This window comes from Monodon monoceros, unplaced genomic scaffold, assembly GCF_005190385.1.
Source record: "Monodon monoceros isolate NGI ecotype Baffin Bay Population unplaced genomic scaffold, NGI_Narwhal_1 Super_Scaffold_11, whole genome shotgun sequence".
Lineage (NCBI taxonomy): Eukaryota > Metazoa > Chordata > Mammalia > Artiodactyla > Monodontidae > Monodon > Monodon monoceros.
The window spans coordinates 44,787,369-44,814,728 of NW_021703767.1; the positions used below are offsets into that span (position 1 = coordinate 44,787,369).

The 27,360-nt window shown below is 34.4% G+C and overlaps 1 protein-coding gene across 2 annotated transcripts in view; it reads left to right on the forward strand.

The window, feature by feature from the left end:
• Nucleotides 1-27,360, forward strand: part of EPHA6 (EPH receptor A6) — an 852,855-nt gene that overhangs the window by 127,656 nt on the left and 697,839 nt on the right. For both annotated transcript variants that reach the window (XM_029214367.1, XM_029214368.1), the window contains exon 3: nucleotides 11,493-12,156. In XM_029214367.1, the coding sequence (XP_029070200.1) occupies nucleotides 11,493-12,156 (664 nt within the window). The remainder of the gene's footprint in view (nucleotides 1-11,492; nucleotides 12,157-27,360) is intronic.

Consider the following 27,360-nt stretch of genomic DNA (forward strand, 5'->3'; position numbering starts at 1 on the left):
TTGTGTTTAATGTTGTCCAGGAGGTCTCTGAGATTTTCCTAAATTCTTTTGATTCTTTTTTCTTTATTCTGCTCTTTGGTAGTTATTTCCACTATTTTATCTTCCAGGTCACTTATCCGTTCTTCTGCCTCAGTTATTCTGCTATTGATTCCTTCTAGAGAATTTTTAATTTTATTTATTGTCTTGTTTGTCATTTTTTGTTTGCTCTTTTGTTCTTCTAGGTCCTTGTTAAATGTTTCTTGTATTTTCTCCATTCTATTTCCAAGATTTTGGATCATCTTTACTATCATTACTCTGAATTCTTTTTCAGGTAGACTGCCTATTTCCTCTTCATTTGATTGGTCTGGTGGGTTTTTACCTTGCTCAGTCATCTCCTTCATCTGCTGTGTATTTCTCTGTCTTCTCATTTTGCTTAACTTACTGTGTTTGGTGTCTCCTTTTCGCAGGCTACAGGTTTGTAGTTCCTGTTGTTTTTGGTGTCTGTCCCCAGTGGCTAAGGTTGGTTCAGTGGGCTGTTTAGGCTTCCTGGTGGAAGGGACTGGTGCCTGTGTTCTGGTGGATGAGACTGGATCTTGTCTTTCTGCGGGGCACGACCATGTCCAGTGGTTTGTTTGGGGGTGTCTGTGAACTTATTATGATTTTAGGCAGCCTTTCTGCTAATGGGTGGGTTTGTGTTCCTGTCTTGCTAGTTGTTTGGCATAGGGTGTCCAGCTCTGTAGCTTGCTGGTCGTTGAGTGGAGCTGCTTCTTAGCATTGAGATGGAGATCTCTGGGAGAGCTTTCACCGTTTGATATTACATGTGGCCGTGAGGTCTCTGGTGGACCAATGTCCTGAACTCAGCTCTCCCACCTCAGTGGCTCAGGCCTCACACCTGGCCAGAGCACCAATACCCTGTCAGCCCCTTGGCTCAGAAGAAAAGGGGGGAAAAAAAAAAGAAAGAAAGAAAAATAAATAAAATAAAATAATTAAAATAGAAAACAGTTATTAAAAATAAAAAAATTAAAAAGTAATAAAAAAAAGAAAGAAAGAAGAGAGCAACCAAACCAAAAACAGAGCCACCAGTGATAAAAAGTGCTAAAAACTATATTAAAAAAAAAAAAAGACAGTCAGAACCCCAGGACAAATGGCAAAAATAAAGCTATACAGACAAAATCACACAAAGAAGTATACACATACACACTCACAAAAAGAGATAAAGGAAAAAAATATATATATTATAAAAATAAAAGGAAGAGAGCAACCAAATCAATAAACAAATCTACCAATGATAATAAACTCTAAATACTAAACTAAGATAAACATAAAACCAGAAACAAATGGGATACAGAAAGCAAACCCCAAGTCTACTGTTGCTCCCAAATCCACCATCTCAATTTTTGGATGATTCATTGTCTATTCAAGTGTTCCACAGATGCAGGGTACATCTAGTTGACTGTAGAGATTTTATCTGCTGCTCCTGAGTCTCCTGGGAGAAGTTTCCCTTTCTCTTCTTTGTTCGCCCAGCTCCTGGGGGTTCAGCTTGAGATTTGCCCCTGCCCCTGAGTGTAGGTCACCTCAGGGTGTCTTTTGGGGAGTCTGAGGTCTACTGCCAGCATTCAGTAGAGTTCTGTAGGAGTTGTTCCACATGTGGACGTGGTTTTGATGTATTTGTGGGGAAGAAGGTGATCTCCACGTCTTACTCCTCCGCCATCTTGAAGTCGCCCCTCCAGCTATTTGCATTTACAAAATAGGAACTAAACTCAAAATATTCCAACTCTTCCATCTCATTATTGTTTATTATATTTTTTTTATATTTTCATATGACTTAAAATACCAATATATAAAACAATTCACTGTTGTATAGCATAGAAAAAACTCAGTAAAACAAAACTTACATACATGTGTTGAAAGGTAAACAGAGGCATATTAAAATTTCTAAGAATTTGTTTGAGCTAATGAAGCCACATTCTTTCTTGGATGAGTCTCATATCCAGTCACACCTCAGATTGGGACTTGAACCCATGATCCCTGACTTAGGAGGGGACTCAAACCCACGTCTTTTAATTGAAACTGCTCACCTGGTATCAGGACTTACTGAAGCTCAGGTTCTTTTGTCTCGTCACAGAAAGATTTCAGGGTGAGGCAAAATGATAGGCAAAGAGTGAGTTTATTAGCATAGGAAGCTTGTGAGAGATACAAGTGGGCAGGCAAGGGAGTGCAGCCCTGAGAGCAAAGAGGGCTACATTTTTATAATCAAAGAAAAAGTGGGTGGGGGGGGAAGACCCCCTTCTTCATCATTCTTGGGTAGATGTCAAGGCTTACATCATTAGTTCCTCCTTTGACCCTATGTGGTTTAGCTGGAACTGTCATGGCGCTATTGAAATCATATGTATTTTAGCAGAAAGGTGATAACATATACTAAAAAATGGTTATTCATCTCAGGTTTTGGTATAATGTCCCCTTTCATCTAGTTTCTTTCCACTTTCCCCTATATTCCATCTTGGCTACATGCAGAAATGCTCTTCTTCAAGGACCATTAACTCCCTGGCTTCATGTAACAATATTCAGACCCCATATCTATTGTCTTGTGTTTTAACTATCAGGACTAACTTGTGGCTTGAGTGTGCCTGGAACTTGAATGCACCTGGTCTTCCTTCAAGATAGAGTAGGTTATTGGATTCTTTTCTTGAGTGGTCATTAGCTTACAACAGTTTCCCAAACTCCCTTAAAATTTCCTTTCTGTCTTTAATCCCCTATTGGGATTTTTAAACTAATTATTCTACTCTATCCCTATCACTAACATTGATTTGAATCAGGCAGCATCAAAACAAAAGTGGTTAGGGTCACTCTACCAACAGGAGCTAGGGGAAAGGTGTTTTTTATACAGCAGACATAGAAGCAAAGCATGGAAATTATTTTATTGGCTATAGCTTAAGTGGGTACCTCATTTAAGTGGGAAAGTCTAGATGGCTGTTTGTGATTGGTTGTTCTTAGGATTTTATTTCCTAACCTTGGAGCATTTATAGGAATTTATTATAGCTTAGGTTTGGGTTTGCTTACACAAGCTGCCAAGGCATTAGAGCCACCTCAGTCTAATAGCCTTCTTGTTTAATTACTTTAATACATGCTTCTGCAGGGTAGAATATCTTGTGAACTGTATCTGCTTTTATGGCTGGTTAAGTAGAACAGAGAACTTCTTCTATCTATTAGTTATTTTATGAGTCTGTTTCTTTGGATCAAGGAGAGGATTACATGTGATGAATAGAAAAGCTCTGTCTTTTGGAGTGTCTTGCTCAATGAAAGCTTTTGATTAAGCAAGAATCAGTTGTCTTCCAAAGGGTTGGCAGGAAGAATGTGTCATGAACCATATAGCTGTTTGTTCTAAGAATGTACATGTTGGATAATGGTATGGTAAAGTTACTGTGGCCACAGGAGGAAACAAGAATTACACTTGGAAAGGAGAAGTCTATTATACGCACAGGATACAGGAAGGAGGTCATCAAGGCCATGCAGGGCCACGGGGGAAGCAATCAGTTTTGGTCAAGTGACAGAAGACAGGAGTGAGGGGAAAGTCTGAGCCAGAGCCCTTATTGGGGTTTCTGTGGGAAACGCAAGACAGGGCCCAGTAAACAGCTTAGGATTGGCTAGTTTGAATAATTCCTTCAGGCTTTGGGCTATAGGGTTGGTCTCTAGTTACCTGGTACCTGCCCCTGGGTTTAAGACAGAAGAAATACTGGCTTGGTGTGTGAGAGTTAGGTAAGGAAGTAGTTGGGCCTATAGACTCCGGTTTGGTTGGTTTGCCTATGAAAGATATGCTCTAGTCCCAGAGCCTTTTGGTATCTCTAAGAATTTGCTAGCCCTGGGAGAAACAATCTCCCCTAGGCCAACAAGTCACCAGTAAAACATCATGAAATACAGAAAATGAAGTTTAGAAGGCCTGGTTCTAATCCTTGGCCCATGCAATTCCTGGGTATTGAATTCCTTATCAGTAATGTGAAAATGAAAATATCTGTCTCACTTTATTGGACTGATGAGGACCAAATAAGTTAACATTTGTGAAAAAGCTTTGATGGTGTAAATTCAGTATACAAATAGTTGCCCTCAGGAATCATTATATCCAAGGTGCTCTTGAAGTTTACAAAAGAAAGAACCCTTTGGTGTACAACTGATTCTTGTTTAACCAAACCATGTACATCTAAATATTTCACAATTGGAGAATAAGTATGTGTTTGGTTTTGTTTTAAATAGGGGCGAAAACTTTTACCCACTAAATATATGTAGTACAGGACTGTGCTGCCAAAAATTATATGCATATAGATTAGTGTTATACATTATTTTTTCTATACACGCTTCTCCCTCTGCCTTATTGAATCTTGTAATTCTTTAAGGTTAAAGTCCAGTCTCTCCATATTGGCCAAACCTGCCAAACCACCCTCATTCACTAGTGTTGCTATCCTTTGGACACTTACTCTATTTACTGTATATACTGTTTATTTGTTTCTTATATTCAGTTCTGTGCTGTCAATTATGTTTTCATAATTTATTACCTTAGAATATTATAATAAGTCCAGTAAGAGCAAGCAATTCTTGTATCTAATTTCTTCATTCCTTCTATGGAATTTAATATATACTGTAAACTCACTAAATATTGTTTTTTGCTTATTAACACATGATCTGTAGGATCAATGGAGAACTTTAGGAGGCAAAAGAGTTTTGAGGCAAATGTTTACATTAACTACCCAATAACGAAGCAGAACATAAAAGTTTTTTATAATATTTAACTCTCTTTGATATTAAAGAGTAATTATAGTACCTTACACCCCAAATCGGATTTTTTAACCTTTTTTTAATTGAAGTATAGTTAATTTACAGTGTTTTACAGCAAAGTCATTCTGTTATGTATATAATATACATATGTTTATATATGTATATATATATTCTTTTTCAGATTCTTTTCCATTGTAGGTTATTATAAGATATTGAATATAGTTCCCTGTGCTGTACAGTATGTCATTGTTGTTTATATATTTTATATATAGTAGTGTGTATCTGTTAATCCCAGACTCCTTATTTATCCCTCCCCTGCCCAGCTTTCCCCTTTGGTAACCATAAGTTTGTTTTCTATGTCTGTGAGTCTGTTTCTGTTTTGTAAGTAAGTTCATTTGTATCATTTTTTTTTTTTAGATTCCACAAATAATTGGTATCAATTATTTGTCTTTCTCTGTTTGACTTACTTCACTTACTGTGATAATCTCTAGGTCCGTCTGTGTTGCTGCAGATGGCATTATTTCATTCTTTTTTTATAGCTGAGCAATATTCCAGTATATATATGTGCCACAACTTCTTGATCCATTCCTCTGTCAATGGACATTTAGGTTGCTTCCATGTCTTGGCTATTGTAAACAGCAGACATAGCTTCCATGTCTGCTATGAACATTGGGGTGCATGTATCTTTTCCAACTAGAGTTTTCTCTCATATGCCTAGGAGTGGAATTGTAGGATCATTTGATAACTCTATTTTTAGTCTTTTAAGAAACCTCAATACTGTCCTCCATAGTGGCTGCACAAATTTACATTCCCACCAACAGTGTAGGGGGGTTCCCTTTTCTCCACACCCTCTCCAGCATTTATTATTTGTAGACTTTTTAATGATGACCATACTGACCGAAGTGAGGTGATACCTCATTGTAGTTTTGATTTGCATTTCTCTAATAATTAGCGATATTGTGCATCTTTTCATGTACCTGTTGGCCATCTGTATGTATTCTTTGGAGAAATGTCTGTTTGGTCTTCTGCCCATTTTTTGATTGGATTGTTTAATTTTTTGATATTAAGCTTTTTGTATATTTTGGAAATTGAGCCGTTGTCAGTAGCATCGTTTGCAGATATTTTCTCCCAGTCTGTAGGTAGTCTTTTTGTTTTGTTCATGGTTTCCTTTGCTATGCAAAGGTTTTAAGTTTAATTAGGTCCTATTTGGTATTTTTGGTTTTTATTTTCATCACTCTAGGAGATGGATCCAAAAAAATATTTCTGCAATTTATGTCAAAGAGTGTTCTGACTATGTTTTCCTCTAGGAGTTTTATAGTATCCAGTCTTTCATTTATGTCTTTAATCCATTTTGAGTTTATTTTTGTATATGGTGTTAAAGAATCTCTAATTTCATTCTTTTACATGTAGCTGTCCAGTTTTCCCAGCACCACTTATTGAAGAGACTGTCTTTTTTCCATTGTATATCCTTGCCTCCTTTATCACAGATTAATTGACCATAAGTGTCTGGGTTTATTTCTGGGCTTTTTATCCTGTTCCATTGATCTATATTTCTGTTTTTGTGTCAGTACCATGCTGTTTTATTTACTGTAGCTTTTAGTCTAAAGTCAGGGAGCATGACTCTTCCAACTTCGTTCTTCTTTCTCAAGATTGTTTTGGCTATTTGGGGTCTATTTTGTTTCCATACAAATTTAAACATTTTTGTTCTAGTTCTGTGAAAAATGCCATTGGTAATGTGATAGGGATTATATTGAATCTGTAGATTGCCTGGGGTAGTATGGTCATTTTAACAATATTGATTCTTCTAATCCAAGAACACGGTATATCTTTCCATCTGTTTCTGTTGTCTTCAATTTCTTTCATCAGTGTTTTATAGTTTTCAGAGTAACGGTCTTTTGCCTCCTTAGGTAGGTTTATTCCTAGGTATTTTATTCTGTTTGATGTGATGGTAAATGGGATTGTTTCATTAATTTCTCTTTCTGATATTTTATTGTTAGTGTATAGAAATACAACAGATTTCTGTGTATTAATTTTGTATCCTGCAACTTAACTGAATTCATTGATTAGCTCTAGTAGTTTTCTGGTAGTGTCTTTAGGATTTTCTATGTATAGAATCATGTCATCTGCAAATATTGACAGTTTTACTTCTTCTTTTCCCATTTGGATTACTATTATTTCTTTTTCTTCTCTGATTGCTGTGGCTTGGACTTCCAAAACTACGTTGAATAAAAGTGGTGAGAGTGGGAATCTTTGTCTTCTTCCTGATCTTAGAGGAAATGCTTTCAACTTTTCACCATTGAGTATGATATTAGCTGTGGGCTTGACATGTATGGCCTTTATTATGAAGAAATAGCTTCCCTCCATGCCCACTTTCTGAAGAGCTTTTACCAAAAATGGATGTTGAATTTTATCAAAAGCTTTTTCTGCATCTATAGATGATCATACATTTTTAAATATTTATTTATTTATTTATTTGGCTGCACCGGGTCTTAGTTGTGGCATGCGGGATCTTCGTTGCCATGTGCAAGATCTTTGCTGTGGCATGCAGGATCTTCAGTTGCAGCATGCAGGATTTTTTTGTTTTTTTTTAAGTTGTGGCATGTGTGATCTTAAGTTGTGTCATGTGAACTTTTGGTTGTGGCATGTGGGATCTAGTTCCCTGACCAGGGATCAAACCTGAGACCCCTGCATCGGGAGCCTGGAGTTGTAGCCACTGGACCACCAGGGAAGTCCCAAGATGATCATATGATTTTTATCCTTCAATTTGTTAATGTGGTGTATCACATTGATTGATTTGTGGATATTAAAAAATCCTTGCATCCTGGGATAAATCCCACTTAATCATGTTATATGATCCTTTTAATATATTGTTCGATTTGGTATGCTAGTATTTTGTTGAAGATTTTTGCATCTGTGTTCATCAGTGGTATTGGCCTGTAATTTTCTTTTTTTGTGATATCTTTGTCTGGTTTTGGTGTCGGGGTGATGGTGGCCTCATAGAATGAGTTCAGAAGTATTCCTTCCTCTGCAGTTTTTTGGAATAGTTTCAGAAGGATAGGTGTTAACTCTTTTCTAAATGTTTGGTAAAATTCACCTGTGAAGCCACCTGGTCCTGGACTTTTGTTTATTGGGAGTTTTAAAATTACCTATTCAATTTCAGTATTGGTAATTAGTCTGTTCATATTTTCTATTACTTCCTGGTTTGGTCTTGGGAGATTGTACCTTTCTTTAGACTTGGGAATGGAAGACGTTACACTATTCCTAGAGCTTTAGATGGCCGTCCCCATTCATTTCTCTAGCTACAACCTTCTTTGTGAAGCAATGACCTTGAGCAATAGGTAATATGCTACTTAGATCCTATGCTTTCCTTCTGTACCACACGGTAGGTAAGACCCCTGAATTCCCTGCTCAGATGGCTTCAAATCTCCTTTCAAGAACTTTAAGGCTTCTTGTTGGGGGTCCATCCTCCAAAGGGTGAACTGTGCTACTGGTATGCTCAACCTAGGTTGAATAGAGGACCAGAGTTGGCATCTTTTTGTAGCAGAGGAGGGACACAGCTGGGACATGAAGACTGGGATGCTCATATATGTGCTTGTGTGAAGTCCTTCATGGTATGGGATTTACCTAGCATCAGGGAAGAAATAGAAATGGGGTTGACTAAGGTTAGGAGTTGGCTCTGGATGGACTACCACATGCTGGCATGAAATTCTGAGAAGTCCAAATATTTTAAATTTGAACCTGGCCTTCCAGTATCTTTCTAAAGTAGGCAAATGGAACATACTTAGAGTTTAATCTTCTTTGAAGAATGATTTATCATTTAAAAATATTTAGACATTTGGTATGTGAGCTCTATACTTCCATTCTTTCCTTGGACCCCACATTTTTAGAGGCTTTATTTATTTTAATACTTGGAAATTGTAACTAAATGTTATGTAACTGTATAAATACAAATATAATTTTGTGTAAATGCAGTGTTTTCAAAGGATACATTATGATTTAAATATGATAGCATTTCTATATCTACTAATGACAATATATTTTTAGTAAATTTCCTAGCCTTTTAGATCTTATAACAATCTTGAGTTTATTTATACTCTTATTTTAGTGAATCATATTCAAATTTAAAAATCTAATTTAAATTACTTTCAGTATTCTTGGATAAGATTAAATTTAGCAGTTGATACCTTTTGGCTATTTTGGTATCTGAATCTCATTCTGATTTCTTTCTTTCCTTTTTTTTTTGATTATGAGAGAAGAAACACTATTGTTTCTCAAACATCATTAATTTAACATAGAAAATAATTTACTATTTTGTTAAACATCCTTATGTAGTGCATTGAAAAGAACCACATTTCTCATTATTTGCATATATTTTGTTATTTCCTTATCTCTTGGTTCAGATTAGTCCTGATTCAGTGTATGCGTGTCATATTCTTCTCATTCCTGATCTTTCTTTCCATCTAAACATTTTTTCCAAACCCAACATATTTTTAAATAAAGATATGTAATGATTTCAGAACTTTTTTTTCTGTCGCAGATGTAATTTTTCACATTTATTTAATCTCATATTTTAGGAGAATTGATTGATGAGAGTTGTTAATACTTTTTATTAATATGAAGAGATATAGTCTGAAGATGTTAAAATATAATTATTCAAACAGAATTTATTGACAGTATATCTCTATACTCCTATATGGGAGAGTAGAGGGTGCAGTGTAGACAATAGTAATTACATGCATTCCCTGAGGAATAAAATCAATTCTGATTAGAAATTTATCTGAAATAAGAATAATCACTGGATAAGTATCTTAGAGGCTCTCCAATGGGAAAAATGCTTAGAATTTTGGACAGTTATTTTGACAGTTCTCAGATTTTATTAGTTGTATCTTGTCTTACTATTTATATTCTGAATGGTTACCTTACCATTTTAAATGAGCTCTGATAGTTCTGGTTTGCCTTTAAATTTACGTGTAAGAGTCATATAAGACCTATAATATTGTTAGTATGAAAGGTATTTAGATGGGTAATTTTATGTGCCTCTGTGAGATTTTTGAATCACCCCTGATGAACAGTGGGTGTGTTTTGTAAAATTGTATCCACAGTTCTAAAGGAACTCATTGTTTCTTCTGGAAAATACCTTCTGAATTTCAAGCAAGCAACTTACAAATGAAATTTTAGATACAGAATTGTTTTTAAGTTTGCTTGATGGATAATATAAATTGTTTATTTGTGGAAATTTAAAGTAGATAATTGAAAGTATTAGTGTTTCAACAATCTAATAGACTGAGGAAAGAAGCCATTCTGTTAGAAACTATATTAATTGAAATTCCACCGGTCTCGATTAATTAACTCTCTACAGTCAAATAAAATAAGAAACTGCAAACTGGATGAGTTAAATAAGCTTATTATAAATCACTGAAGTGTGGTATCAAGAAATGGAACACATTCACTATAGAAAACAGTTTATCATTTCTACTGTATTTTAATAGAAATGAGAAATTATGATGACCAGTTATGTTTTTCCAAAAGACTGTAAAGTTACCAGAATGTGTTTTTGTTTATTGAAAATTATTATAACTTTTATTATACAAATAAAATATACTTACAATCTAAATTTGTAATATAGAAGTATGCAGTGTTAGATGTATAAATAATGCCAATGCCAATTAATTTCAATGTACTCAAACATTTTTACTAAAATTTAAAAAAAGGTAAGTTTTTTCTATTCATATAGGTGGCAGAATGCTTGTATGTAAACATGCAGAAGTGAAGAAAATCCAATGATCTAGCTCAGAGTAAAAGCCAAAGTGTTTCCAATGCTTACAAAGGCTTTTTTGCACCTTCTTTGCCTCTCTGTTTAGTGCACGTTCAACCTGTTCCTAAAACATACCTATACCCTCCTGCCTCAGGGATTGGTACTTACTCTTTCCTCTTCACTGCCTCACCTCTAAGACGTTACTTAAATGTCACAACCTCAGTAAGGCCTTCTCTGGTCATACTATTTAAAATTTCAACCCTCTTCCCCATTTCTCAGCCTTATTTTTTCCCATTGTACTTTCTACCATATTTTTCAGTTGACTCATTTACAGTTTTTATTGCGACTCCTCACTCTAAGTAAGATCCATGAAGGCAGGGAGTTTTTGTTCAGCTAGTGCACTGCTGTATTCCTAGTGTCCAGAATAGTGCCTGATAAATATTTCTTGAATAAATCTAAAGCTTTCTCTATATCTATTTTCTATCAAAATAGACATGTAAATATTTAATTGAATACTGATGAGTATACCTCAATTTGTGGCAAATTGGATATGAAGACAAATGGGTAACTAGAGTACATTTGTCATTGGTCTAGTTATTTGATCACATAATAAATGCTATTATAGGTTGTTTATGGAGTACTAGAAACCATTTAAAGTTCTTTACATATATTAACTAATTTATGCCTCACAACAATCCTATGAAACAGGTGCTCTTATCAGCTCCATTTTATAGTTGAGGAAACTAGAGATTAAAGTATCCCTTGATGTTGCAACTAACATGTAAGAAGGTAAGATTCATACCAGGACAGCTGGTATGTTCAGAACCTATTGTCTTAATGAAAGGCTCCTGGTTAAAATCCTGCACCATTGTTGCTTTGCTTTATTTGTATACTTTTTATTCATTTTTCTTTCAGTAAAACAGAAAATTTTTGAAGTAATCATATATGTTCGTGGTTTCATAATCATTTATTTTATTTTTGCTTTTTGCAGTGGGATGCCATCACTGAAATGGATGAACACAATAGGCCCATTCACACATACCAGGTATGTAATGTGATGGAACCAAACCAAAACAACTGGCTTCGTACAAACTGGATCTCCCGTGATGCAGCTCAGAAAATTTATGTGGAAATGAAGTTCACACTGAGGGATTGTAACAGCATCCCATGGGTCTTGGGGACTTGCAAAGAAACATTTAATCTATATTATGTGGAATCAGATGAGTCCCATGGAATTAAATTCAAGCCAAGCCAGTATACAAAGATTGACACAATTGCTGCTGATGAAAGTTTTACCCAGATGGATTTGGGTGATCGCATCCTCAAACTCAACACTGAAATTCGTGAGGTGGGGCCTGTAGAAAGGAAGGGATTTTATCTGGCTTTTCAAGACATTGGGGCATGCATTGCCCTAGTTTCGGTCCGTGTTTTCTACAAAAAGTGCCCCTTTACTGTTCGTAATCTGGCCATGTTTCCAGACACTATCCCAAGGGTTGATTCTTCCTCCTTGGTTGAAGTAAGGGGCTCTTGTGTGAAGAGTGCAGAAGAGCGTGACACTCCTAAACTGTATTGTGGAGCTGATGGAGATTGGCTGGTTCCTCTTGGAAGGTGTATCTGCAGTACAGGATATGAAGAAATTGAAGGTTCTTGCCACGGTAAGAAAGAAATATTTAAATAATTATTCATGCATTCAAATGATAGTTTTTTAAAGGTAAATTGGCTGTATATTTATTTTCAAATAATACATTTTCAAATACTATTCCTGGAAGAATTAATTGTGGAAGAAATTAACTCATATTAACTATAAGATAATTTCTGATTTTTTTTCCTCCTGGGAATGGTGTATGAAAATGTAAAATATATACCATGACAAGTGTTCTTCCATATTGCCTTCAGTAGAATAGTTGCTGTATGAATTGCTATATTTACCTGATTTTTATAAAGGAAAGCAACATCAATAGCAGCAACAAAAAGCAAAAGGGATCAAAGCAGGCATTTGCTTAACTTTTATGTTTTGGTGGTCTACAGAGAATATGACATTTAAAGACAGTTTGAAAACAATTCTTTCTTTCATGTTGAATTGTAATAATTGAATAGTACCTAGGTAAACTGAAATTATATTTAAATAAATGAGGAATTCATATGTTTGCATATGAATCATACATATGTTTAAAAATATATAGGATAGTTTATAGGAATGTTATGTGTTTGGTGATTGAGTACTGAGTATATCAGAAATTAATTTATCCTTTGCTACTATTAAATACAATTTCCTACCATATAACACATTAGCTTTTTTTGTTTAAATAGCAGTACTTGTGCAAGATCGAATTGTTAGGAAGTATGAACACAGTGCAATGCTGATTAAGTTTAAAGCCATACCTTTCATGTAGTTATGATATGAAATATCTGCAATTTTCAAGATAATACAGTTTTTTTATTTGAATCATTTTATGAAGGCTTATTAATCTAATAAATATATACACTTAAAAAATTTTGCATATCCCCTGATAAAGATAATTTATATCAATTATGTTTGGATTTAGGACTCATAATCAAAACACAAATAAAGAAATAAAATTAATGCTTGGTAAATAATAACATAGTAGAGATCTTTTCCTCTCAATGGTAAATTATTTATAGTTTTTTTTCTATAGCACCATACTGAATTTACTTACTTTTTTGGTGACGTTCGGTGGTATGTTGCCACCCATTAAAAGGGATGAAAGTAAATGAGAAGAAAACATATTTGTTTCTATATAAGGGTCAGTGGTAATATATATGAATTTTTAAACGTTTTATCTATTTATGAAACACTTGGGTTCTTGAATGCTGAAAAAGTTCACTAAATCCACCGGTGATGATTATGTTTGGTCATTTGAAAGTACTGTTTGTATGAAAAGTCTGTAGTATATTTATTTAAAGTGTGAGCCAACTTTCCTTCACTATTCAATCATTAAAATATGTTTCATTGAAATTTATATAGATTTAATTCAAAATTTTTATTCACCTGTAACAAGGATTTAGAATAAAACAAAAATAAGTTATCAATATAAATGATCCTTTGAAGGGGCACTATAGAATATTTTACATTGGAAAATGCAACATGAATAATTTTTCAGTGAGATTAAGAAGGCAATAATAGCCAAGGATAAAACATATGACATATACTAACCATGTAGTTTTACCATATTTTATAGTAGGTAGATGCTGGATATTGGTAAAAATAATAAAGCTTTAAAATTATTTAAACAATAATTATCTAAGGATTTATGTGATTAATTATTATTAAATATATTTTATGGCATTGATCACAGAATTAGAGGTAGTGACAATCATTGATGACTAGATGTTTTTTGCTTAATATGTCTGCTCTGTGAAATTTCATTCTTGTTTGCATGCCTGAAAATTCCTTCAGTTGTTGGCAAAGATGACTTTGGATATATGATAATTATCAGCTTATCTAGAGCTACTGCTAGACTCGTTCATTTTTATGGCTTGTTATCTTTATTATAATTTATTTGACTGCAGAAGTGAGAGAGTGGGTACAGTACAAATGTTCATCATCTTCTTCTAGCAGATGGCAGAAATTGGAAGATTATACTTGGATTCTAAATCCATGGCTTACTAACTTCCTTATCCAAAAATAAATTAGTGGTTATAATCAATTAATGGTAAAGTATATGGAAAACTGTTACATGCAAACACATGTGCCTGGTTCCAACTGAATACAATGAATTGCTATTTACAAACAGAAAGGAAGTGGATGTGGAGACCTCATTTTTAGAGAAAGGTATCTTACACTATCACTAGTTTCCATTTTAAAGTATTTATTTAAGTGTGTTCTTGATTCTTCATATTGCCCCTTTCTATCCTCTGATAATAATTTTTTATCATGGATTCTGTTGCAGTCTGTCAACAATTTATCTCACAACCAAATCTCAGAATTACCTATAACCTACATGACAAATTAATTGAAATTTATGTGAATAAAGAATAGCTCAGGCAATAATGTGACCGTATGTTTATATATATAATGAGAAAAGAAAAAACAATGTTTATCATTTTCTTTTCTTCTGGCTTATTCTGTTAGAGCTTTTATTTTAGCTATTTTTTTGAGTACCTACTATCTGTTAATCATTTTGATAGGTAGTAGAGATAAATATAAATATAGGCATATGTTTCAATGATCTATTGCTATTGAGGTAAAATAACCCAAAACTTAATAACTTAAAGCCATAATAATTTATGATTTCTTAGGGCTCAGATGGGTAATTCTTCTGCTTATTGTAGAATAAACAGAGGTCACTCATGTAGCTGAATTCAGCTGGGAGATTAACAGGGGTTGGAATGTCTAAGATGACCTCTTATATTCCAGGGCCTCTCTCTACATGGCCTTACATCATTAAAGAATCTGACACAAGCTTTTTTACAGTATAGTGGCTGGCCGAAGAGGGAGTTTTTCACATGGCCAGGTATAAAGTGAGTATGCGAGGGGACTGCAAAAGGGGCTGAATGCCTGTAAGTACGTTTATAGGGAGCTGCCAGTGTAACAGTATACCACAGTCTTCTCTCTTAATTCTTGTGACTAATGTCCCTCCTTCATGCACAAAAGCCCACATCCTCCCAAAGATCTATTCCATTATGGCCTTGTGTTGAAGTCCAGAAGAGCTTCAGTGAAATCTCTTCTGGATATGAATAAAGCTTCATAGCTAAAGCTCTCCTTCATCTGGAGAATTAAAAACTAAACGAGATGTTATCGTTCCTCACACACACAACACACATGGGACAGGATTAGGAAAATTGTAAAAGATTCTCACATTCCTGAAGGCAGGGAACATAGCAATCACTGGTCCATTGTGATTCTGAAATCCAGCAAAGGTCATCAGAGTCCCTAATTATAGAGGCAAGGGCTGTTCCTTGCTTGGAGCCCAGTTCTGCAACCTGGGATTAGTTCTCTGTGGCTCTTTGTCTTCATTACTCTTGACTTTGCCCTCTGAGTTATCCTCCTTAGTTATAAGAATTTCCATGTGGCCAGTTGCTAGTTTCACCATCTTTCAGGAAAACTTCGTAATTTGATCCACAACATTATGCAGTACATTTTGTGTCTTCCAAGTTATCACAGGTAGTATTTCTCACCAATTGTTGGTTGACCTTTCATTATCTCCAATAATAATTAATTTACTGCTCTTCCATCCTCCAGTCACAGCCTTCTTGCCACCCCTCCAGCCTCCACAGTTTTTTCATTACTAAAGCAAATGCCACATGTTTTAGCTTTTTGTTAAAACAGTATCCTTTATCCTGTATAAGTTATTTGCTTACAATCTGGAAATATGGACTGGGTTCAGTTGGCTGGTTCTTCTGCTGGTTTTATCTGGGTCACTCAATGCCACTGCAGCTATTTGGAGGTTTAACAAGGCTGGACATCTAACATGGCTTCACTCACATGTCTGATACTTCATCTGAGATGTTTGAGGCCCTAAAGTTGCTTATTGTGTAAATCCTGATAGCAATTTTAATACATTTCATTTTAGGAAATTATTCTATTTTTTCTTTCTCTTCCATTAGAACTAGTTAGTCATTGTGCCATTCAAGGGACTTCACAATTTGGCCTTGTCTTATTATTTTCTGACTTTGGCAAATTCTGTCTCCTGTTTTGTTTTTGTTACTTTTGAATAATCCAAGTATTTTTCATGTTTCTTGCTCTTTTTTTTTCATGTTTTATCTAGCTGCTTGGTGTCCCTTTCTTCTTCCTTTTCTGTGGTGGAATTTTATTCATCCTTTAGGGTCTAGCACAAATATATATATCACATATATATAGCACATATATCTGTATCTTCACAAAGTTAATGTCTCTGTCATCTGTGCTATAATTTGTTCTAATTATTTATGTGCCTGTTTTACCAGGGCTGTCAGATAAAAGAGATATATTTAAAAATCATTTGTGTAATGAAAGGTAAGGAATTTATTGATGTGAATGATAAGTAGTACTAGGTTCTACTGAATAGTTAAGAGGTAGAAGTTGTTGGTATACTGACAGAATGCTCTGTGTCTTCATATTTCTGTGTAATAGGAAAGTTTTCTTCAGGGAGGGTTGTGGTATTTTAGATCTGGAAAGCCTTTGAAAATATTTTTATCCCTCATTTTATGAATCAGGATTCTAAGTTATAGAGAACAGAATTTTATTCCCTGGGGCCACTTGGTAACTAATACTAGATTTATAACTAAAGCCTAGATAATTCTCAGTCTGGTCTTTGTGTGTCTTTCCTCCCTCCCTCCCTCCCTCCCTCCCTCCATGTCTCCTTCTCTCCTCCCCTTCTTCACTTCCTCCCTTCCTTTCTCTTTCTCTTTCATTTCCTTATTCCAAGCATCCATGCTCTCACCTTGATGCTTTAACTTTTCCTGCCTGCCAAACAGTACAGAGGAGCCCTTAGTTACTCATTATTAATTAATCCCTTTTTGCTCTGTGTTTATTTTGTGGAATCTGATGTGGGCACTGTTAGAACAGTATCTACACATCCATTCTGAGATTCAGGCTACCGAGAATGATGGAAAAATATAGATTTATCTGGGACTTTGCTGTTAGACATGATAAATAGGAAAAATTATAGTGAGGTTTTAGGAATACTCATAATTTACTTGAGTACATTTGAGAACTCTTGGCCTGCTACATAACAAAGGTACAATAAGCTGGTTTAAAATAGCATAAATCTATATCTACCCATACTATCATATATAATGAATTGTGTATATTTATTTGCATTTAAATAATTTATTATCATGTTTTATCCTAAAAGTTATAATACTAAATGTTTCAACTTGTGATTCCTTTCTCTGTAATGTTAAGGTGTATCTAGATCCAAATTCTAGAAGCACAAAAAAGAGAGGCCATTTTATTCTTATTATTTTCGATCAGGTTTAAATAGACATAAACATTATATTAAGCAGATATGCTAAAATTTAAAACCAAACACAGTAATTTGGGTAACTCTACATTATAGGCAGTATTTTATACTTGCTCCGATATCTTATTTTTCATAACTTTTTATTTTATTTCATAGGTTCATAATTGAAACTGCCATACTTAGTCATATTGATGTTACAGATTTAATTTTTTTAATTGTCTTAATTTATTCCACTAAGGGCTTGAATATAAAATAGCACAGATTCATAAAACATTAATTTACATCAAATAGTGTTTCACTTCATATAACTAAGAATATCTTAACACTATGGAAGAAAATTGGAATCAATTAATATGGAAAATTGAATAATTTTTGTTGAGTTGTGAGTTCCGAAGTGACATGAATCCCTAATAAACTCCTGTTGGATATTAATTTAGAATAAATCTCATTTAGGTAGTAACACTTGTACTTAGAGATATTAGTTAGGGTTTGGTATTTCAGACCTGCTATGAATATATATGTATATTTATTGCAAAGGTATCTTCTTTAAGCCTTTAAGTATCACATGATATAATTTAACAAAATAACATCTGGCTATGAAAGTAAAGTTCTAAAACATAAAGAATATTTTATAACTTTTTCTCTTCCTAGAAACATGTTTTTATTTTCCCTCTAGTGCTGCTTAAAAATTCTGGAGGAAAGGATGGTGGCAATTCTTGGACCATTGCATTATTGTTCACAGAGGTGAATGGGATATGCAGGGCCTTTGGTGACATAGCTATCGATTTGATCTCCTGAAGAGTGTGTTATTAAGGCTTCATGACTCTGTCCTCTGTTGCAATTCAGAAGCATTTATGCTCTGTGTTTATGATCTTCTGTCTAATCATGTTATCAGAGATAATTGTGGAAGAAGAGAGCATAAAGAAATTTTGAAACACCAGGATTTGCTGGCATTAAATAAGGGGGCTTGAGGGTATGACGAAAAGCTGAAAGGTGAGATTGGGATCAGAAAAAGGGCAAGACTTATTGGCCCAAATAGTATTATTACTTTCTAAAGGTTATCACAATGTAAATATAAACTCTTACAATATAACCTTCAATTCCAAATAAAGCTGCTTTATTGCATGAAGCAATTCCAGTTTTTCATCTGGCTTGAGAAGAATATGAAATCAAGAGGCTTGAAGGAGTCTAAAAATAGAAGGTATTATTTCCAAACAAAACATAATAAAGTTAAATAAGTATATTGTACTTTGTTCTTTGTCACAATTTTTAAATAGGTTAAAACATAAACTGTCTTGAAATGATCGTTCTTAATATATTATTTTGACCAAATTTTAACTTCAATTATAGTTCTCTTTTACTGTCAGCCAACCTGAAAGCTATAAATCATATTTCTATAGGAGCTATGCTTAATTTAAAAAATCCTTTCTTAACACATATATCTCTAAGAGGGGATAAAATTATATAGTATCTCTCTTTTCTTTCCAACATGACACACCATGTCACCCCCTGAAATTACTACCTTTCTTGTGAACATTGTCTAGAGTTTTAGTTTGGCTTTTTAAAGAAACAAAATCAATAGTTTCATAAAGTCAGTACTTAGATACACCAAGATATATTAACAGATTTTGTACTTGATATTTTTTTCTATCATTATATCCTTTCTTCTGGGTTCATTATTCCATTTGCTGAAGTATATCCTTTGGTAGATCTTTTGGCAAGGTTCTATAATTTTAAGCCCTTTATTTAATGGATATCTAAAAATATTTTGTCCTCCCTTTTCAATGATTGTTTATTTGGGTATAGAATACTAAGTGACTATTACTTTTCCTCAACACTCTGAAAATATTATTCCCCTGTCCATAAGAATCTCTTGTTGCCAGTGACCTTCTGACAGTCTTAACTGTCATTATTTGGGAGATTACTTATAGGTTCCGTATTTTTGGTCTTCAGTTACATTATTATGTAACTGCTATGGATTATTTTTTCCTGCTTCACTTCTCATTTTGTGTTTTAACCTGAAAAAGTGTGTGTGCCTGTGTTACTTTACTCTGTTTTGTATTTCTAGAATACCTATGAGATATTTGTTGAAGACTTTCAATATTATCCTCTTTGTCTCCAATATGTTTTTTTTTTTTTATTTTCAATCTCAGCTAATTTCCAGGTAATGAATTTTCACTTTGGCTACAGCTAGTTAAGAGATTACTTCATCCATTGAGGTTTTTTTTTTTCATTCTCACTTGTTATTGTTTTATTTCTGCCTACTTTGTTTCATAATTTATTTTTCTTTTTTATGGATACTATTTTATTCTTTATGCATTTTAAAGTCACATTCAAATAAGTTTTGAAAGAAATTGAGTCTAAATATTTCTAAGCATTAGTGTCAGCATGTACTTTGGAGTTATAACTTGTGCTAACTTGTTTTCTATGTCTTTTTTTTTTTAATTTAGAAAGTTTATATTTGAACTAATCTTCTTCCCTAAGGCCTTATAAATAGAAAACTGTGGAGCCCTAAGAAATTTACCAAATAATTCATGTTAGTATTACTGGTTGACAGGAGTTCCACTCCATGCATTCAGGGATCTAGGACTTCTTGCATTTAGTGGGCCAGCCATCTCCTAGGGCCTTGTAGTTATCTGTGTCCAGTTCAGAGGTTGTAAAAAGGGATTGGAGAAGGCACATGTGTTCCTTTACCAACTCAGATCTGAAGAGCCACATTAATTCCTCTCAAATACAGCACTGGGAACTGGTTATGTGACCACACCTAACTGCAAATAGGGGTGGCTGTTGTTAAATGTTATCCCTGGCTCAATAGTCACTTTCCAGCAACAGTTCTTTATCATGGAAGAGGAATCCCAATTTTTGTAGATACTTGGTTATCTCTGCAGTAGTCTGCCACTTCATCCACAAAGTGTATGTAATCATCCTCATGTATCTGTCAATACAAATTTTTCTCCATCAGGTTCAGATACGTTCTCTTGTCAGCTGGTGACCTACACATTAAATGACAAGCCATTTACCCTAACACAAAATATACAATGGTTGAAATAAGTAGAAAACTGCCATTAAGAAAGGAGAATAGGACTTCCCTGGTGGCGCCGCGGTTGAAAGTCCGCCTGCCAATGCAGGGGACATGGGTTCATGCCCCGGTCCGGGAAGATCCCACATGCCGCGGAGTGGCTGGCCCCGTGAGCCGTGGCCGTTGAGCCTGCGCGTCCGGAGCCTGTGCTCCACAACGGGAGAGGCCACAACAGTGAGAGGCCCACGTACCGCAAAAAAAAAAAAAAATTAAAAATTAAAAAAAAAAAAAAAAAAAGAAAGAATAATAGGAACTAGTGCTCCATAGCAGTGATGGGCAGGCATTGTGAAGAACCTCAACAGCAGTTGAGTTGATGGTCTTATCAGTCGTTCTCAATGGCCCTTGGCTATGCTATCTGTGAGCTTCTTATTATCCTGACAGTTTTTGAATTAGTTATTGGTGGCTGAACGGCTTTCATACCTGTTTTATGCTCATCTATTTTGGGGACTCCAGAGTCATTTCATAGTTACAGGGTCTTTTAGACCAGACTCATGATTTGTTGGCAATAAGATTTCCTTAAAGTCATAGTAGCCTTTTAATCTATTTGTCAATTCCACGTCTCAGAAACTACACACAAAATCCACACCTGAAGTTTTTTCTTTGTGTATACACACACACACACACACACACACACACACACACACACACGCCCTTCAATTAGGGTAATATTTGAAAGCTGAGAAGACAAAATTCCAAATTTTAGAGCTTTAACATATAGAAGTTCATTTTTAATTTACATTACAGTCCAGGGTGTTCCTGGCTGTTGAGGGCTTTCCTTCATACAGAAAATAGGAGAATTATATTTTTTCCATCTATAGCTCCATTATCTCGTATGACCTTGTAGTCATCTGTATCCAGTGAGAGAAAGAAGGAAAGCATATAAGGTACACATCTTCTTCTTAGAAGCCTTGGCATAGAAATGACATATACATTTTACTCAAGTTGACACACTTGTAAAAATTTTATAATCAGTAGAGTCAAAGCTTCTTTGTGTAAGCTTTAATATTAAGCTACATCCAGTATAAATAATCAGGATTTTTTTGATCAACAGACAAGCATTAGGCTATATATTAATGTTCCATCAAACCAGATATAAACTGAACTAATTATGCTAAATTAAACATTAGAATATAAGTTATTTCTGTAAATTTAAACCTTATTCTCTGTCCATAGAAATAAATAGGATTCAACTATTTGAAGAGGGGGTGATTATTTCCATGAATTATCCATAATAGCAAAAAAGAACATTCAGAATAAACTTTCCAGTGGGATATTATGTAGTACATTGAAGATATAATGGCAGAATTTTACCAGAGGAGAAAAATATCTCACTTTTCATTTTATAGGAATAGAGTATAACAAAATATTATATTTAATGAATCTGTATATAATTCAGGTTAAATTTTATTCTAAGCATCATAACAACTATATATAGTAAAATTATATCATGCGTGTTAAAATCTGAGAATAATTTTGTTATACATTTTTTCATTATATGTTCAGAGCTAGCATTAGAACTACAAGGTACGGTTGACTTTGTATCCTCCATATGAAAAAAATGTAATAATTTGCATTTTTAGAGTATTTACATATCTCAGCTCTAAGGAAGTATATTTCAAAGGACAACATAGTTCTAAGGAGAATAGGCATCAAAGGAATAAAACTTGATACAGAACAAGGAGTGGGTGCGACAGGGTTGAAAAAAGTTTATCTGATATAAATATACTTAAAATGTTTACTTTGATTTAACATATCTTGTTATCCTTTGTGAGAAAAGCATTTTTTATTTTATTTATAGTAACAGTTATTATGATTACCTGGGAAGTGATGATAAACTCGAATACACATTGTGATGATATGGGGGGGACATTCTTAATATTTTTGAGTCCTTTGAAATAATGACTTATAATGAGAATTAAATAAATTGCTGGTGTCCTCAATTATGCACGTGGCCTTTTAAAGAAATAGTTCTCCTTTTCTGTACTTGAATTTTTTTCCCTTTTGGCATATAATACTATACAATGGAAAATTTTAGTATTGCAAATATTTCTCTATCATTATTCTGTATAACCAGTTACTATTTTCAATCTGAGCTTAGGCCAAACTATCTGTTTTTAGGATAAGTTATAATAAATAAAGAATATAGATATTACTGAAAATGGTAGTCTCCATCTTACAGGGAACTATAGAGTGGTGATAAATTTAAAGAGATGGAGATTTCCAGTTGCCAGTTGCTCTATACAAGGACTATCACCATATAAAGAGGCAAGCAGTACCAAAATTGATGGGAACTTTGGGAGCATAAAAACAAGCTCTGCTTTATCTTCAGCAGTGGACAAGGAAGAAGCATGATTTATTCCCATTATTTGACAGTATCAAAGGTGACTGCTATAGAAAGCCATGAAAACCTCTTGAAAGATGCAAACCCTGTTCCTTTGGACAGAGATAAACAACTATTGTCTTGGATAGAATTCTTTAAATAGGATCAGTTTATTTTTTGTTTTTTTCTTAAGATGCCTTATATCCTCATTTCTTTGTTTTGTTTCTATTCTTGTTTTGAAGTTAACTAATACTATTCAGGATGGTTTACTTTTCACCCTACCATGGTAAAAAATTATATTATTTATCTCTATATTAATTAAATATTTAAAATGAAATTAACTGCAAATTTTTTAACTGGTAAAACTTTGAAATGGCAATACATATGGATTATGTGAGAGCTTTTCTAAAGATTCTCTATTAATTTACTAATTGCATTATGACCAAGAGCATACTCTTCTTAAAGCCTAATTGTATGTGGGTATTATAGATTGCTAAATGTGAACTAATTTTCCATGCATATGAAATATGATGCTTAATTATGTAAAAAATTTTAAAAAATAATCATCCTATACAATAAATAGGATACATTAATTAGGTAAGTATTTTTATTCACAATGGTTGCTAAATTTTTTCAAAAGTTCTCTGACATCTATTGAGGTGACCACAAAATTTCTCTACATACTTATTGATGAAATGTTATAATAATATATTGCCTTAGATGACCCATCTTTGACTCAGTAAAGTTATCTGTTCCTGATGCATTATTACTTTAATGCTGAATTATATATTTTTTCTTACATTTGTTAAAAATTGGCAAGAGGATATTCTATCTAATGCAATGAATTACAAATTTGTTTTGAGTGATGTAAGGAAGAGTAGAATAATTTGATGTACACACAGTGATCTTAGATGAGAAGTTTAAATATTTGTAAGATATAAATTTTAATTTAGAATTATAAACAAATCACACTCAAAATTGTTACTGTTTTGGCACTTTGAACCCAGCAGAAATGATTAGAAATGTTATATGAAATAATAAGTGGAATGACATATAGATTATTTGAAAAGGATGCTAAAGCAGAGCAAGAGCCCTGTCAGACATTAAAATATATTCAAGAGAAGATATTTAAAATGTGTAGTATTATTTCCCAAAGAGAAATATTTATCAGTGGTACCGAGTAGACAGGGAAAAAATAGACTACATTACATGAAATAGTTTAACCTATGGTAAAGTAGAGATAACTAATAGGGAAAATAGATGGATTATTTAATACCATGGTTCTTACTTTATAGAGATTGAGATTGGGGAGGGTAGAGCAACAGTGATGTGGGTATAGGGCCAGCACTGCCATCTTTTACCAAGTCCCAGAGGAGTTACCGTCACCATTGAATCCATCTTTCTTTAAAATGTGTGCAATTAGCCTCTAATTGTACCTTAGTTTAAGGATCTATTTGGGGGCAAGAAAAGTCCCACAGAAAATTTCTTGTTACAATAAAATGAAGCCTAAGGCAAAGTTTTAACAAAAAGATGTTGGTTTGTAGGATACAAATTAGGATTTTCATGAAACTTTACAACTGTGGTGAAACAGTAATTTTTGAAGACTAGGAGAAAAGGTGAAAGAGAAACATGAAAATAAGAAGACATCATCTAGGTATTAAATATGGATTTGGGTCAATCAAAGGAAAAATCACAGGTTGTTTTTGATATTGTTAAAGAAAAAAATCCTTCTGACACGTGTTAAAGAACCAAGTTTTTCGAGAGTGGCGACCAAGTCTGTGGAGACACCCTAGGAGCTGGCGCTGTCATATCCCCTCGTCTTCCACTTCCTGTTGCAAGCAATAAAGTCTGTTCATACCATAGTGAAAAAACAAACTGTAAGGCAGACTTTATTCAGGGGCACTGCTGCAATGGAGTGTCATAGTAGTGGAGAGAAATTGAGCTTAACTCTGAATACAACAAGAAATGTGGTAATTTATAGCCATGGAGTATGGTGTGGGTCAATGGATGGAAAATTACTAAGAGGGAAACATCAGGGGTAAAGCTTGGGGCGGTTCTGGCTCAACCATCCTGACAGGATTCTTTCTAATAGTGGACCAGGGTGACCAGATACCACCTGGAGGATGATGGGAGATGAGGAATTGATCAGGTATTTAGGGTGGGGGATTTTCTCTAAACCAGTTTAGCAAGATTCTTGCTAAAACTGGACTCTGCAGGAACACAGACAAAAGTCCATGGTCAGGCCTAATTGAACAGAGGGCTCAGAAGAGCCTGACTAAAAGTTTGGTCAAGGAGAGACTCTTTGTCAGTATCACATAACACTCTGTAGGTGGAGTTGGCAAACTACACCCTGCTTGCCGTTCTAGCCCCTTTTGGTAAATAGTTTTTTAGAGTACAGCCAAGTCCATTCATTTACATATTGTCTATCACTGTTTTCAAGCTACAGTTGCAGAGTTGAATAGTTGCTTCAGAAACCCTATGGCCTGTAAACCTAACGTATTTGCTTTACATATAGTGTTTGTAGACTTCTTTCATATAGGCAAATTAATGTATATCTGGGAAATATAAGTAAAATTATCAAACTTGTTCTTTTAAGCCTGTTATTAGTGTGTTACATTTTTACAACTAAACAGAACAAAACTTCTAGTGGAAATGTTTCCCTCACAAGTTAGCTATCTTTTTATTCAGTCATTTGTTAAAGCATCTGTGCTAAGAAATATAATTTCAGAAATACTCAATAGAGGATTTCATATTGATCTGTTTTGGGAAAAAGAGTTTGATTTTTATTAAAATGCAGACATATCTGCGAGAAAAGGCTTTATTTGTAAAAAGTGTAGGGTATATGTGTGTATTTTTATTAGAAGCATATTCGTTCAGCATTGGCCGTTTGCTGACGAGACCTTTTCAGATTCTCTTTGTTAATTCTCTCACTCTGAAGCATCTTGACTAGTTGCCATGCTAGACACTGAAAATTTATTTGTTAAAAATTGGTGAGTTAAGGGCTTCCCTGGTGGCGCAGTGGTTGAGAGTCTGCCTGCCGATGCAGGGGACACGGGTTCGTGCCCCGGTCCGGGAAGATCCCACATGCCGTGGAGTGGCTGGGCCTGTGAGCCATGGCCGCTGAGCCTGCGCGTCCAGAGCCTGTGCTCCGCAATGGGAGAGGCCACAACAGTGAGAGGCCTGTGTACCAAAAAAAAAAAAACAAAAAAAACAAAAAACTGGTGAGTTAATATTTTTGTGGAAAATGATACATAGGAGCAAATGATAAGTAAATTCAGATTGTCATTTACTTAGAACTTACAAGGAAACAGATTTTATGTGAACCGTAATACTCAGTTTCCAGTAGGTTCTCATGTTTTTCTTCCTACTTTCAGATTATATTGCACTTTCAGCAATGGCAGATACGTTTTTATTAATGTATACCATAGGCTTAAGAAACATTTATTGCATACCTATTACATCCTGAATTACAACTGAATTGCTATGAATTACTATGGTCCCTGCCACGCAATACACACAGAACTTGTCACACTCTTTTGTTTAAATAATTGTGCTGTTGATTTTGTGAGGGGGTGTACATTTACATAGAGCCCACAATTTCATATACTCTGCTCAGTATGTTATAGAACATATTTAGAGTGAGCATTTTAAAAAGATTCTCCGAGTTGTTGATAATCTTGAACAAGTGTCTTTTTATAAAGATTTTTCTTAAAAAAAGCAATATATTGTACCTGTTTAAGGTATAAATAAGAACCTTTATTTTCAGCTAAAATAACAGTTTCACACTGTAAAGCATGTATTTGTGTAATGTTGTATGTATGCATAGGAATTTTTTGGGATATATTATCTTCCATAGCCCGCTTGCAAATTTATTATTGCTGTATTTTGTCATTCATTTATTTTTCTATTTGTCTTTCTTGCTCCCCCCCCCACCATCTCTCTTATTTAGGCCCTTTGAAAAAATCAACTTAAGCTGCATGGTAAATATTTTATCATTATTTTAATTTATATTTGAGGTTTCTTAGACTGTGTACTACCTGATTAAGCTTTCCTGCAGAATTGTGACTATATGATGTTATTTTTATTCTTGTCTTTTCATATATGTAGATATTCAAGTCATTCATTGCACTTAATCACAAATAAGATTTGGAAAAATCATTTGATATTTAATCTTAAAATGTACTTTCAACATTTCATTGCAAGCATTATCATCTCCTTCCTAAGGAATGTCAGTCTAGCTAATGCTATTCACTGTTTGAATAGAATGAATAGAGCAAAGTGAATAGAGTGAATAGAGCTCTTCAAATAGAAGAGCTCCTTCCTTCCTCCCTTCCTTCCTTCCTCCCTTCCTTCCTTCCTTCCTTCCTTCCTTTCTTCCTCCCTTCCTTCCTTCCTCCCTTCCTTCCTTCCTCCCTTCCTTCCTTCCTCCCTTCCTTCCTTCCTCCCTTCCTCCCTTCCTTCCTTCCTCCCTTCCTTCCTTCCTCCCTTCCTTCCTTCCTCCCTTCCTCCCTTCCTTCCTTCCTCCCTTCCTCCCTTCCTCCCTCCCTCCCTCCCT